Source organism: Onychomys torridus, chromosome 11 (genome assembly GCF_903995425.1).
Source record: "Onychomys torridus chromosome 11, mOncTor1.1, whole genome shotgun sequence".
Taxonomy (NCBI): domain Eukaryota; kingdom Metazoa; phylum Chordata; class Mammalia; order Rodentia; family Cricetidae; genus Onychomys; species Onychomys torridus.
The window spans coordinates 60,856,225-60,871,306 of NC_050453.1; the positions used below are offsets into that span (position 1 = coordinate 60,856,225).

Genomic DNA, 15,082 nt, shown 5'->3' on the forward strand with positions numbered 1-15,082 from the left:
CCGGAGGGTATGCTTCTTGCCAGAACCAAAAGGTGTCTGGCCCAGGGCGGTTGCCCCTCAGATCTCCACGCAGGGCAGACCCTAGGCAGGGTACACCAGCACCAACACTAGTCCAGCTTTGCCCCACTGTTCTGCAACCCTGGCCTGGTCATTGCGCTTTTCTGCTTCCAGTTTCCTGGTGCCTTGATTCCTCTTCACCCCCCGATCCCTGTCCTCTGCCAAATTGTTTCAAAAAAAAAAAAAAGAACTCAGGGTTCTTTGAGCTAGTGGAGAGACCACATAAATGCAGGCATTATTAGCATCATTATCATTAAATATTAATAATGGCATTAGCATTGTCTATTATAAGCCTTAAAAAGAAGCTTCGGGAACCCAGGGTTGAAATGGCAAAGAGAATAATTAGGCCCCTCTGGGCCATAGACCCTTCCAGGCCCTTGAGTGGAATTAGGAAGGCAAATGCAAGGATAGAATTGGAGATTTTCCTTCTGGACCCCGACTCAGGCCAACCTAACTCTTCCCGACACTGCCTGAATCCTGCTCCCTGCACAGGGAGCCTCACATCCAGGCTCCATGCCCTGTGCCAGAAAAGCATCCCTGACTCTCTCCACATCTGTCCAGTCCGAGCCAGGAGGCACTTCTCTTTATCCCACTAAAGCCTTCATCTACCTCTGCCCACTCCATCCTCACCCTCTGACAGGTACCCAGTGCACTGTCTACTGTTTACCCAGTCCGCTTGTTTTACTGGGTTTCTGCCATGTCCCAGGCACTGTGCTAAGTAGGAGGATGGGGGTTGGATAAGATGACCTCTCCCCCAGACACTGCATGGCCGATACAGCAGTAGCAGAGCAATGGAAGCTTTGGACAGCAGCTGACAATCCATGAAGGCCCTTTAGCAATGTATTGGTTAGCTCACAGAGCCACACTAACCACCTTAAACAGAAGTAAAAATCATCGCCAGTTTACTGAATGGCTTATAGGGATAAAAGGTGGAAATGTACACCCGTTGAGGGAATGCTTGCCTAGCCCTGCACAACTGAGCTCCACCCCCAGTGCCAAACAAAATCAGATGAGGTGATTCAAAATTGTAATCCCAGCACTGGGAAGGAAGAGGCAGGAGAATCACAGTTTCAAGGTCACTCTAGGCCGTGTAACCAGTTCAAGGCTAGGCTAGACTGCTTAGAGACCCTCGCTTTTGTTTTTAATTTGTTTATTTGCTTTTTCAGGATAGCGCATTTTTAGAGTAACCAAGTCTTATTCAGTGGCTTGCCTAATGTCATCTAGGTAGGGTTGCCGGGCTAGGGCAGGCTGTTCTGTCAGTGGCAGAGCTGCAGCCACCCTATTCACTGCAGCAGAGAGGGAGAAAGCAAAAAGTGTTCTTTGTCATGGGCACAGGCCCCTGTGCTAGAGCTGGGCAGTCTCCATTCCAGAAAAGTCAAGTGCATGCCTCCTAAGCTAGCTCCTCCTTGTGCATCTCTATGCAGACAACAGCTCTGAGTGCACATGGTGACCCTGATTTTCAGATGGTGGGGGTCACTTGTCCATGGCCACGCAGATGCTCTGAAGCAGTGTGGAGAGCCAGGGAGGTCTGTCTTCAGTGTCTTGCTGCATGTTGCTATGGCTGTGGATGGAGAGTCACGTACGACAGCAGACAGCTTCCCAAAAGATTGGGGTGCTCTGAAGATAGACCACATTCTCTGGCTCTTGAGACCCTGCCGTTCAGGCAGCCATGTATGACCTCCTGGGAGCTCCAGAAAAGGAAGCAGTATCCAAAACCAGAGGCAGCTATGCTGTAAAGAAGCCAAGAGAGGAGATACGGAAATGGTGCTGGCGAGGAAAGAGAGCACAAAGCTGTTAATACCAAGAGGCCATGGCAAGGTCTCGTCCTCCCTTGTCCCCTAGGACTGAGCCCAGGCCCTGTGGACTGACAGAGGTCCTCTGGACTCCAATGCTATTGATCTGGTGGGGCTAAGGCAGAGAAGAGCAGATGGTCTTGGAAGGACTGAATGGTCCTCAGAATGCCTCCTGAGCCTCCCCGGGGGGCACCAATGTTTATAGACAAAACGTTGGCCCATTTGATTCGTCACTTGGCTATCTTAGGCTGGCCCTTTGTCACCCCATTTGGGAGTCTATGGGGACTCAACTTAGAGATCAGACACTCAGAATTTGGTTCTGCATGTTAAAAAAAAAAGGTTACCCTGACGTTCAGGCATAACGGGGACCCCAGACTCTGACAGGCGCCCCAGTCAGGAAGTGACCCTGTCCTTTATTTTCATCCTCTTTACCATTAAGAGCAGCATCCTCAGCGAAGAGTTCAGCCAGGAGCTCTAGGTCAGCCATTCTGCTGCTTTAGCAGTGTATGGCCAGCATCCTTGGTGATATGAGGAGGAGGAACAAGAGGAAGGTAACACCAGTGTCCCCTGGGTGGGTGTGTTGGGTAAAGCTCTTTGTACAGCTCCTAGCCTTCTGGAGACAGACACTACTTCTACTACCATCAAACTAATGGCGCCCATGACCAAGCTCTGCCTGGATCCTCGCAAGCCTACCTCAGGCACACCCCAAGAGCATGTCATAGACCGACACTGAAGATCCCTGGTGCCTACCCCCCAACTCATCTGAACCAGGCTCATCTGAGCACACTATAAAAGTGAGAAAGCAAACTTGGGACCAGTCTTTCTAAACTGGGGTCCTAGCTTGGTAAATATTTGTATTTCTACTACGCCTGTGAGGATCCAACAGTGATGAGCAAGCTGTCTGTCAGGGGATCTGAGAGAGTCTTTAAGGACAAATTTGATGACACTAATGACCTTCCCTCAGAGACCTGGTCTCTGCCACAAGGGCAGCAGTTGTCCTAAAATAGAGTCACAAAGACAGCTGTCTCTGTCTAAAACAATCCTGCAAGCAGTTCCAGACCCATGGCTCATCAGCCCCACAGCAGCAGACACGTCACCCTGTTCCTACTGTCTTCTGCTAGAGACATCTTGCAGAGACCCTGGGTAGAACAAGGTTGACTTGGGGGGATATTAGCAGTGTGATGTACCTCAGGACCTTGGGTACAGCATACTTGCCACAGACAGACAGACAGACAGACAAACTGGACCATGGTAATCAGGGGCAGGACGCAGATGTGACTGTCTTGCCACAAATGTAATTCAAAATTATATGAGAAACAGCTTGGTAGAGTTCAGGCACCTCCGTATCAGAACAAAGAAGTTGCACTTTTCTAGGTGTGCCCACACTTGGGAGGGGTACTGGGAGAAGAGAGGCATAAGTCTCTTTGCCAAGCACTTGGATTCCTGCTCCTCTCCAAGCCCACAGCCACTGGCCAGTCAGCAAGCTACGGAGCCATGTTCACATTGACAGGTATAGCATTTAAGACTCAGAGGCTGGCCAGCCTCGCCAGCTGCTGCAGCATCTGGGCCACTAGCCAGTTTGGCCCTGGACAGCAGGCAAACCAGAGTGGGGTGAGACAACAGTGGCAGCCTGTCAGGACTGACTGGTGCTGCAGATGGCTGGTCCCTCTGCCTGCAGGCTTCAGTCTTCCCGGGCATGTCCCCACATGACAAGAGCAGAGCAGGAGAGGCTCTGCTTAGGGTGAGCACCTGGAGTTTCAGAGCCAGCAGAGGTCTCGGTCATCTTTAACTCTTTTAGGTTACAGCGAGGCTCAACATAGGCAAGGCACTCAGCCAACCCCCTCCCCCCCCATCAACAGCAAAGCACAGAGTGGACCCTCCGGGTACTCAGACTCCGGTCCCGCAAGCTTTTCATGAAGTCACATCTTTTGCCGGTTGAAATTAGGCTGTGTATACTGGTATGCAAAGATTTCCAAGCTCAATTATATAGTCAAATATATTTTGCAAATTATGATGTATTTTGTGATCCCATTTTCATAAACTAATCCTAATAACCCATGTAATGCAAGTTGAAAGTATAAACCTAGAAGGGAGTACTCAAATTGCTAAGAATGAAGGTTGGGGACTTTGGCTATCTATTTTTAATTTCTTTTGAGGTTTGACCATTTTGACAAAAAAATAAAAAATAAAAAAAAATCCCATGTTACTTCTGGGCAAAAACAAGGAAGAGGAACGTGATGGGTGAGGGGACTGACCCCTCCATCACAGCTGCCCCACACAGAAAACTGGAGGTTATTTGGATCCCATCCTTTAACAAGGGATGAGGGAAGGAGCGAGGCAAGAAACCTGGTGCTCATGTGTCAGGATTTCGGGAGCAAGAGACACTTTCTTTGTGCTTCCTCAGCGCACCCCTCTGCAGCCTGTCAGTTCTGGGCTGGGCACGGAGCTGGCCAAGCTTGATGTAAGACAGCGGCGGTGCTCCAGCTCGCTCCCTGGTCCTTAAATGACAGCAAATGAGGTAGAGCCAGGAGGGTGGGGACGTCGGGGTGGGAGGGGGCAGAGGAAGCCATCTCCGGCCGAGCGTTGGCTGAGGAGCAGAGCCAGCCAGTGAGCGGAGCCTGCGAGAGGGAGGAGCGCATCCTGATGCAGAGATGCTGCAGTGGCTCGGGGCGCGCACACACTTACGCATCCTCGCCCGCCGCCGCCGCGCCAGGACAGCCAGTGGCTAAGGCCGGCGGGGCCAAGCAGCCGCAGGGTCTGCTCACCGGGTAGCCGCAGCATTGCCCCAGCCAACACCCTTCCCGCACTCCAGGTAAGGTGCCTATCGTTTTTGTCTGTTCCAGTCCAGGGGCTTCCCCGGGTGCTGTTCAGGAGGGACTCAGAGCTCGGCCCTTATAAACATCTTCCTTGAAACTTGGAAGGGGACAAGGACACGCAGCAGACTGGGTCCTGGTTGACCTTTCACCCCAGCCCCACAGTGGCTACCCCTCAGGCTCAGGCTCTCCGCCCCCCCTCCCCGTCCTGTCTAGGTGGGTGGCATTCTGCAAGGCCTGGTTTACCGGTCCAGAAAGCTGGTCCCCAGGTGGGTCCAGAAATCTGAGCAGGAAGTGACAACTGCCTGCCATGGGGGCAGGGGCTCCTGGGCCTGCCCTGGACCAGAGCCAGTGCCCAGCAGCTCTGTAATGCCAGGCCCTACCCTGACCCTGGAAGTCCCTAGGTGGACCTGAACCTGAGATCCCAAATCTGAGGTCACATGGGGGGCTGTTTCTGCCGGATGACCTCTTTTCAAAGTCTTGGTCCTAATGGACTAGGGAGGCTATGGGAAGAGAGCACAACACAAGTCTGGACAAAGACTGTCCAGGAGCTGGGACTTGGGAGAGAAACTGAGGCAAGTCATATCCCAAGGGTGAGGCTGGAATCTAGCCTGCATTTCCTTCACCCCTCCTCCCTCCTCAGCCCTCTCCCCAGATCCCTCCCCCTCAGCCTCACTGGTGGGAGGGAAGGATTTGCTCAAAGTTTGGCTTTGCAGGGGATTCTAGCGAGAGGGGGCAACCCCTCTGCCTAGCCCCATGGCTTATGTAATGGGCTGCAGGAAAGGAGCTGTTCCAGTTGGGGAGTGTCTGGCCCCACCTCTAAAACTGGCTGTAGCACTGGGGGCCAAGGGGCTAAGATGACACTGTGCCTGTGAAAGAATGTCTTGGGCTGCACAGGCAGCTTGGTCCCTGAGCTCTATGCACCCCATCCCTACTCCAAGGAGGTAGGGGAGCTGAGCATTCCTCCTACCTTCAGGGTGAAGCTGCCAAAGTTGTTAGTACATTTGTAATTAGTGTGACCAGCACTGAGTGACTGTGCATGCAATGACCCCCAGCCCTGGACAAGGGTGGGTTTGAACACCATTCCCTTCTGCCAAAGATGGGGAAGAAGGTATTGTCCACATAGCCTGGTCCTGAGCTCATCTAGTGAACTATTTTCAGGCATTCTCTCAAGCCTCTATTCAGATGCCCCATCGTCGGCTTTACCCTCTAGCCTCTGAGGTGATCTACCACCTCTCCTAGGTCCTGTTCCAAGGGACCAGACGCATCGCTAAATAACCAGGACAGTAAAGAGTAGACCACCTGTGGGAGGGGCAAGCGTGGCTGAGCCTCCTGGGGTGGGGCAGAGAAAACCGGTTAAAACAGGTGTCATATTTCCGGGCTGGGCTGCCACAGAGTCAGAAGCATTCAGCTCCTCCCAGGGGCGCCACCAGCTAACTCTGGAGAGTGGGGCTCAGGCAGAACCACTCAATGCTTCTGCCACAAGGTCAAAGTCCTTCGTACTGTCCCATGGGAGATCTTGGCCAATTTAGAGGCAGGCAGGAGATGAGAAAGACAGGAGGTTCCTAAGCTGATGGCATCAAAGACACTCAAGGTCCACTTGCCTTCTTCAGAAGCCGCTGCCCTTGTCCTGATGAAGAGAAGGGTTTGGGAAGAGAGGCGCGACCACTGAAGGGATTACACTCTTTCCTTCCTCAGTCTCCAGCAGGCCAAGCCATTCCCTGTATCTCCTGTCCCAGAGCATGTACTCCTCAGGTCCACAGGCCCTCAGTCTACCCCCAGTCTCCATCCCTCCACTGGGCACCTCCACTTCCTGCCACTGTTTATGTGGCAGCACAGGTGCATTGACTCTAAGTACCTGTGACCCACTGGACAGTTGTATGTCCTGCCTTGGACCGACCCCAGCTCTCTCCTAAAGGGTGTATACATGGCAGGATGCACCTGAGCCAGCCTCTATGCTGATACTATCAGTCATGCATTTGGGAGGGCCCAAGACTGCAAAGTTCCTCTGCCAGAGGGTTTTTCAAGCCAAATGATGGTGGGGAAGCATATTTCAAAGTGATCTCAAGCATGGATATGGGGGGTATTTGTATTTTTAGAGAGATTCTTAGGAGTGGAACAAGAGCATCAGGGAAGAAATGGTTTATTGGCACACAGGGAAGAACCAGAGCAAAGAACACGCCATTGAAGAATGAGGAGTTTCCATCAGACAATAGATACTTCTGAGAAGGAAATAGAGGCATAGGGTAACCTCCAGTCACACGTCTGTTAAGATGGCTGCAGGGCTGGGGTCACTTCAAGGCTTGAGACAGTCATGCCCAGAAGCAGAAGTTAGGCTGAGTGACAGGTACATTTCTTCTAGCCTCAGGCCATCCTCTTTCAAATGGCAAATGATGACATCCTTTTCATCTGCCTACATGCTGGCATTTCTGGTTCTTCAGGAGGACCAACTGGTCCTCATCTAGACCAAAATCCCCAGAGCTGTTGCTAACTTGGAGCATTCACAGGACGGATTTTACTCTCCTGGAAGCAAGTTCCTTTTTGCGGTTTCATGACAAACTGTACAAACTGAGTCCATGCTTCTTTGTCTACTAAATGAGGCGCAACCAAAAACAAAGGCATGCAATGTCTTCACCCCAAACCTGAGCACCATCCATCCTAGGACACACTACAATATACCTCAATGTCCATCTCAACCATACAGTTCCCTTTTGAACTGCAGAAGTCAACCCCTGCCCCACTTACAGGCACCCATCCTGATTTGAAACCCATAGGGTCTCCTCCAGAGGAAGCCTATACCATCTCAACATCTGTTAATCCCCAGGACTTTGAGGTTCCCCATATGCACAGGTTTTTGCTCTCTACCAGCTTGCAGAAAACTGTCTGAGAGCTGGGGGATGGGATGGGAATAAGGAGTCTCCTCTCAGTAAAGGGAGTAGGCATGCAAAAATTGCCCTGCTAACGCATAAGGTTCTCTTCTTCCAAATTTGGTCCTTTGGAAACAACTTGAAACAATTGTTCATGCTCCTCCAGTTTCACAAAGAATCCTTCCAAGGACTTCGGGTAAAGAGCAGCAGAAGGAGGTTTGTCTTGCATATGGGAGGCTCTGAGTTTGATGCCCAGCACTGTTTAAAAAAAAAAAAAAAAAAAAAAGTGGAGTGTGAGATCCTTCTTCCAAGGCCCTTGCTCGCTGCTTACAGTACACACAGAGAAAGGCGGCAGAGTGGGATGACTGCACCCTAGTCCCACACTTCCAGGAAGACCTAAGTCACCCCACCCACATCCCCATCCCTCTGGCCTCTTAACTCCGAAGGGTAGACTCAGAGTTAAGAGTCTGTAGACTCCAGGCTGCAGACCAAGGGCCAGACTCCCACACTCAGTATTGAAGGTTCAGCCAGCCCTCTGAGTCTGGGAATCCCAGTATCCCCATGGGATTTATCTGCATTGAGGCCTCAGGAAGCGGCTGCAAACATAAAGAGCCATGCCTGCTGGGGAAAGAGGGCCGAGGACTTCCACCTCCTCTCACTTGGAGCTGAAGGTCTCTATCTCATCCACTCCTCCCAAGCACCTCTACTTCAGGCCCTTCCCCTGCCCAGTGGCGCCTGGCCTGGCACACTGGGCACCCCAGCAGCCTCAACACCTCTGCTTGGAGCCCCATCTTCCCAGCAGGCTGCGGTGACTGAGACCCTCCTGGACTTTGATAGTCATGCGAGATAGTGATCCCCATCCTAAGCAGAGGATGGGTGATGAGCTCAGTCTCCCTCTGCCCTAGGCAGGAGTTGGGCACGTGAGAAAAAAAATCATGGAGAGCACCATGGGCCCAACCAGGCCATGTTCCCTGAACATGTGGTGTTGGGTACAAGTATGCCCATGGGCTATCATCTGGGGTGATTGCTTGGGTTTGCCTCGTTACATCACACCCACAGAATGTGCGGGAAAAGTTCTGTCGAGATGACAGGCATCTTTGCCATTAGCACAAGACTATGTCAGCAAGCCTGACTCACACAAGTGCAGTGTATGTGAATATCCTGGGGGACAAGGAGAGCTTGGTTATAAGGTCCCATCTTTCCCAAACATTGGCAGTGGCCCAGGTATGGCTCTGACTTCACCATCATCCCTTGAGGTGACCCTTCTTGTTCCCATTTTTCAGGACAGAAACTGAGGTGCGAGAGACTGGTACTGAAGGCAGGAACTCGGGTTATACTAGCTAGGGATGCAAGGGCTCCTTGACTCAATAACCTGCACTATAACTCCAGAGACACGCTAGGTTAACCCTAGACCTCTCTGTCTTCTACTGTGCTCCAGACCCTTCCTTCCCACCAAACTGTATGCACTATCACCACACCCTTTAATTCTCTGATCTCCTTGACTGGGAAGGGAAGAGTTGGGGCCAGAGCTGGGCATCCCAGGAGGCAGCGCCGGGCTATGTACTTTTTTTTTTTTTTTTTTTTTTTAACTTAGCCAAGAAACCCTGTCGTGTGCTGGAGTCTAGTTTATAGTCTACTGTCCCCAAGCTGTCCTTCCCCCACCCTTGGTTTCCTGGACTGGAAACTTCTAGTGTCTCTGAACCTCTCAATGGCCTATTCCTCCATGTACCTCACAGAACCAGCCCCTTGATGGTGACAGCCTGTGACCGACTGTGACAGCCTGTGCTTGTACCCCTGCACCAGGGCAGCTGGCCTGGGCAAGGCTTGGCTGGCTCAGAGCTGGCAGGGCCAATCTGGGTCTGGCATAACTCCACTCCAGCCTCACTCTGACAAAAGGGTCCTCTCCATCCTGGGCCTTCTAGAACATGTCATCGGGCAGATGGGGGGGGGGGGGGTTGACTGATCTCTCAACTTGGAAGCACAGCTCGCGGCTGCTCTCAGCTGGCCGGGGAGTGCCGTGAAGGGGGTGTCTCAGTTACCGCCGACTCCCGTGTGCTCAGCACAACACCTGGTATATGGTCACTGAACACTGTAATGGGGTTGGATATGGTAGCACATTCCTGTGATCCCAGCTGGGCCAGGAGGCTTGTGGGTTCAAGGCATAGAGAAGACCTTGCCTCCCAACACTATGACACGTGTGTGCATGCACACACATGCACACACACACACACACACACGCACGCACGCACGCACGCACGCACACACACGCATGCATGATAATGGAAATGAACGCAGAGCATGGTAGATGCTGGCTACCTCATCTTCAGGGAGGCAGTAAGCTCCAACCTTTACTCCAAACTTGCATGTGAGCTCTTACTTGTTAATTCAGGGGCTCAATATATATCTGATCACACCAACCGATGTCCAGTGCTTCCCAGGGGGAAACCCCACATCCTCCTGATCCCACACACATCTCCTCTGAGGCTACAGGTCTTGGTCCCTAGAGGGCACCCAGGGCATTTAGGCCAGACTGATGGCAGATGAAAAAGCCTGAATTAAACTGAAGTTTCTGGTGTGCAGTGGGATTGGATTATCCATAATCTACAGTCTTCACCAGAAAGACAACACAGAATCTTGCCCACTACTACATGGCGGAAGCGACCACTGTGACTTCATCTCTGGTCTTGCTCTGGTGTGTTCAGATAAGCACCTCCCAGACCGGCCCCTTGTGCCTGAGCTGAGCTCTAACCCGGATGGCTGACAAAGGGCAGAAGTAAATGATGAGCAGCTTCTCCGTGTCAGGCGTGAGTTCATGATTCTCCAGTCACAGGGCTGATTTTCAAGTCCCTCAGCAAGAGAGCAACCTGGGAAAGTCAAGGGCAGGAAGTGGATACCAGAGGAGATGGAGGTGGGAGAAGTGGGTATCTAGAACTATCTCTCCCCACAGTAGACTGATAAAGGTCCAAATGGCACTGGGGTTTCACAACTACTTGATAACCAGCACAGGTGATACCTCATGTAGCCACAGAACCACTCTGTAATGCTCACATAATTCCCATTTTGCTGATGGGAAAACTGAGGCTCCATTGGGGGAATAACTTGTCTAAGCCCATAGAACTGTAAAGAGATGAGGTCAGGGGGCTAGAGAGAGGACTCAGTGGTTAAGAGTATGTACTTCTGGGGTTGGGGATTTAGCTCAGTGGTAGAGCACTAGCACAAGGCCCTGGGTTCGATCCTCAGCTTTAAAAAAAAAAAAGAGTGTGTACTGTGCTTTTAAGGGCTTGAGCTAGGTTCCCAGAATCCAGCTCCAGGGGGTTTTGACATCTTCTTCCAGCATCTGTGGGCATCTACACTCACATGCACATACCCACACAAGTACACCTAACTTAAAATATAATCAATTTTTACAGGAAAAAAAAAAAGGATGAGGTCTCATTACCAATTCCTGTCTATCAGTTTCCCAATCATTGGATGGGTGGGTGGGCTCCAAACTGAGGCAGCGTCTCCCTGTTTTGAGGATAATGTCCCACATTTGTGTGGCACCCAGAGGTGTACTTTGAGATTCCCTGTGACCCTGCTGATCTGGAGACCTCGGGGTGTGTGTGTGTGTGTGTGTGTGTGTGTGTGTGTGTGTGTGTGAGAGTGTGGGCATATGGACCACATACCATGGGCTGCCACACAAAGCACCAAAGACCTCCAGCCTGGTCAGGTGTATACTGGGCTCCACTGTGATTGCCTGTGTGTCGTGTGTCCACTGGCTCCTGGAGGCATATGGCCACAGTGGTTCTCGATTAGTTGAGTGTGACACACAAGCGTCATGTATTATGTGCCAGACACTTTTCTGGGCACAGTGCTCTAAAGATGGACGGGGGACAAGCCTCTCCTCTTGGGTGACTGACAGTCTTCCACTGGAGACAGTCCCACAGGCAGAAGCTGTGGATGACCAACAGCTGAATTCTGTGTTCAGACTGGCACATCTTGGGTGCCTCCAGGTGGGTGAGGTGTGAACAGTGCCCTGCAACACGAGGACACCTTCCCTAGGGAGGAATGAATTTGGCCGTTGGGGGGGACACCATGGATGATGGGGGGATCTAGAGATGCCAACTGTCTGCACTCTAGTACAGAACTAAGAGCAGCAAGAATGGGAGTGGCCGACTGGGGGCTTGACAACTGGACACACTTCCTGACATGAAGCAGAGACTATGAGGCTGGGGTCACATTGGGAGGGAGTGCTTCTCCTCTTGATCCGCACCCCTGCTTCTCAAGACTGCTGGACATTCCTGCCACACACTCTGGCAGAACCAGGGCACTCTTCATCTTGACTTTGGGCGGCCGGAAGCAGGGAAGGTGGTAAGAGCCCAGGTGGAGGAGGGCTGGGGACTTCGTCTATGAGAGAAGGGGTGAGGCACATCCCGAGCCTCAGTTCATCTGCACAGTCTTCCTTCTGAGCCCACGCCTGACTGCTCTCTCAGGAAGCATCGGACAGCCTGAGCTGAAGGACCTGGAAGAGAGCAATTTCACAGAGCATACAGATGCAGACAGCAGGGCTCCACAGCCAGTTAGTGCGGAAAGCCTTGCCCCAGGCCTTCCGCAGGCAGGAGGGAGGGCAAGCTGGCAGAATCTGTAGCCAGGTGCCCTGGCCCTGCGGCAGCTCCGAGAGGGAGGAATGGGGCTGTGATGACCAGGCTAACCCTAACACCTAGAAGAGAGCTCCTGAGAGTCCCTGTCCTCCAGAAGTCAGGAATTCTTCCTGGGGAGGAGTAGATAGAGAGGTGACCTCATCCCTGTCCTTGCCTCTCCAATGAGGTCTTCATCTCCTCAGCTGTTGTTCTGCTGAGACCCACCAAGGCTGACTGTACCAAGTCTCTGCTGTCCCAGTGTAAGACAGAGGCTGAGCCATTAACCTATGTGGTGGGAGTGCGGCTGGTGGGACCAAGGTCATGACCCTATGCCAAGCACCTAGATGCTGCACCTGGCACCCCAGCCTGGGGCAATGCTAAGTCATGAAGCTTCCCTTACTTTGAGAAAATCAGTCCTGGTTCAGAGACTGTGCAGCTCCAGAAGGGCTTAGGGGCCCCCACCCAGGCAGCTGTGGGAGAAGAGCAGAGAGAGAGTGGCCCTGATCCCCAGGCACCAGAGGAAGATGCCTTTGGCTCCTGACCCAGGCCCATGCCACACTCTCTCCGGGTTCCTCCAGACACAGAGGGATCACAGTTGCAGGCAAGCAGGCAGGTGGGTTCCTGCCTCCCAGTTAGCTCTGCTTCCACTTCCTGATCAGCACCTGCTGGACGGAGGGCGGGGCATCGAGCAGAACCAGACTCCCCGGAGAGGTGGGGGGAGGGGGACAATAGGAGGCACTCAGCCCTAGATGAGCTCTTTCCTAATAGCCACGCCCCTCCTCTGGGACCAGAGCGAGATGAGCCCTTGTGCTCCACAGCACAGACAGGAAACCAAGTCACTAACCAGATGTGCTTGCAGCTGGGAGGGGCGCCGTGGCTCAGAGCCCTCACCCTCTGTCTCCTTAGGTGTCTCGGAGTCTCCAGTTGATTCTCCTGGAGCTGGGCTGTGGTTCCTGTCCTTTGAACTCGGCCTCTGCCTGAAACACCCACCATGAGGACACCCGGCAGGAAAAAGCCATGCTTGCTGCTGCTGGTGCTGGCCACAGTGGCCCTGGTCCCCTGTCCAGGTAGGAGCGCCGATTACATGGTTGTCATTACTACCTCTTGGGTGGCAATTCTTCCCATTTGTGCATCTTACCTTCCCTCTGAAGTTGGGAGGAAAGGTAATGGATCTTTATTATGCTGAAGATGAAGAAAAAATGATCCAGAGGAGCTGAGTGGCTTCCTCTGTGTCAGACAGCACAAAGTGGCACAGCCAGATCTCCATGTTAACCACTGGAGCTGTGGCCTCTAGAACCACACTGCACAGTGAGGTAGGCATCACCAGGTGTGACCCCTGGGCTAACATGCGATTCAGATAAAAACGATGCCCTCAGCTGTACTTGCCACATGTCAAGTGCTCAGTAGCCACCTTGGACACCCCAGGCCATAGGACACCTCCATCATATCCAGAAATTTTTCCTGAAGAATGCTCCAGGGTCCTGGGTCCAAGGGGATAACAGGTACTCCAAACAATGCTGAAGGGCTTTCTTGAGGCAAGCTGGGTGGGAGGGCCAGAAAGGGACCAGAGGAGGCAGAGCAGGATTGCCAACAGAGGGTCGCATCTCCGTGGTACTCTCTCTAGGTTCAGATCAGATGGGAAGCAGCTGGTAGAAAGCAGAGAAGGGAGGGAGGAAAGCTGGAGTTCCTGTCCTGGAGCTGGGTATCTCCAGGGCTGGTGCTGAGAGGCCAGCTGGCTACTGTTTGGCTGGGCCTGAACCCCAAGCTCAGATCAACAAGGGTTTCTTTTCCCCCAAAGAGCTATGGGGGAGGAGGGGCACTCAGTCCGCAGTCCTGGAGTTTAGACCCTCCCCTTCACTCACAACCATCAGCCATGCTCTTTAGATCTTCATCCCTGCTGGCATGCTCAGAAGCTCCCACCAGGTCCTTGCTGCTCTGATCCACCCTGCACCCAGCTTGATGGGGGTGCTGAGAAGTCGGGCTAACTCCAAGACCCTGGGCCTAGCTATCTACCCGCAGGGTTCTCCAGACTGGGGGAACTGCCAGGGTGGGAAGCTCTCACTTTACTGAGCAAGAGATTCCCACTGAGAGAGGCTGAGAAGATCCTCCATACCCTCTCCCTTGGGGACAACTCCTTTTGGAAGCAAGAGGTGTGCACACCGCTCAGGGTACCCTGGTCTAAATGGGTCAGAAGGCAATTGCCAAAGAGCCAGGACCTGGGCTGCCACCTCCCATGTGTGCCCTGATTGTAGATCCATTCCTTACTGAGACCTGGAAAGTGCTTCTCTGTTCTTGGCTTGCTCACCTGATCCTAGAGTAGAGCTCTGGACCACTCACAACCCAGGGCAAGGAGAGGCGCTGCATCTTCCTTCACATAGCATCTCTAGCTCCTTCCTTCTACTACAACACTTCTTATGTCTTTTCTGGGGGAGACAGTAACTGGGGGCAAAGAATAAGGGCACGTGGGACAGGGGCAGCCTTGGCCCACGAGTCTGTGTACATGTGTGGGACAGCATATACAGGTAAGTCTGTAGCTATGGAGGAAGTGTGGGCCATGTGAGGTCGTCTGTGGACCAGATGTTGTGGGGTGTGGGTGTGAGTGAGACACAGCCTGTACCTTGATGCCCTCAACTCCAGCCCCTTTCAGAAGCATTTTTTAAAATATATTTATTTATTAAAATTTTTTTCAAATTTACATACCAACCCCAGATCCCCCTCCCTCCCCTTCTCCCGCCTCCTCACCTCCCTCCCACTCTACCCCCATCCACTCCTCAGAGTGAGTAAGGCCTCCCATGGTAGTCAACAAAGTCTGGCATACCAGTTGAAGGAGAGCCTAGCCCCTCCCCATTCAGAAGCAATTTTTTCTACTTTAGATTTCTGGTTTTCATTCCCAGAACTTCTGATTTCAGGCCTCTGGGGGTGGAACCAGGGCC

The 15,082-nt window shown here is 52.5% G+C and overlaps 1 protein-coding gene across 1 annotated transcript in view; it reads left to right on the top strand.

Moving 5' to 3' along the window:
- The first annotated feature begins 4,441 nt into the window (after window positions 1–4,441).
- Cntn2 (contactin 2) overlaps window positions 4,442–15,082 on the top strand; it is a 29,970-nt gene continuing 19,329 nt past the window's right edge. The window contains exons 1-2 of the mRNA XM_036201780.1: window positions 4,442–4,662; window positions 13,056–13,216. Of these exons, the coding sequence (XP_036057673.1) occupies window positions 13,141–13,216 (76 nt within the window). The 5' untranslated portion in view covers window positions 4,442–4,662; window positions 13,056–13,140. The remainder of the gene's footprint in view (window positions 4,663–13,055; window positions 13,217–15,082) is intronic.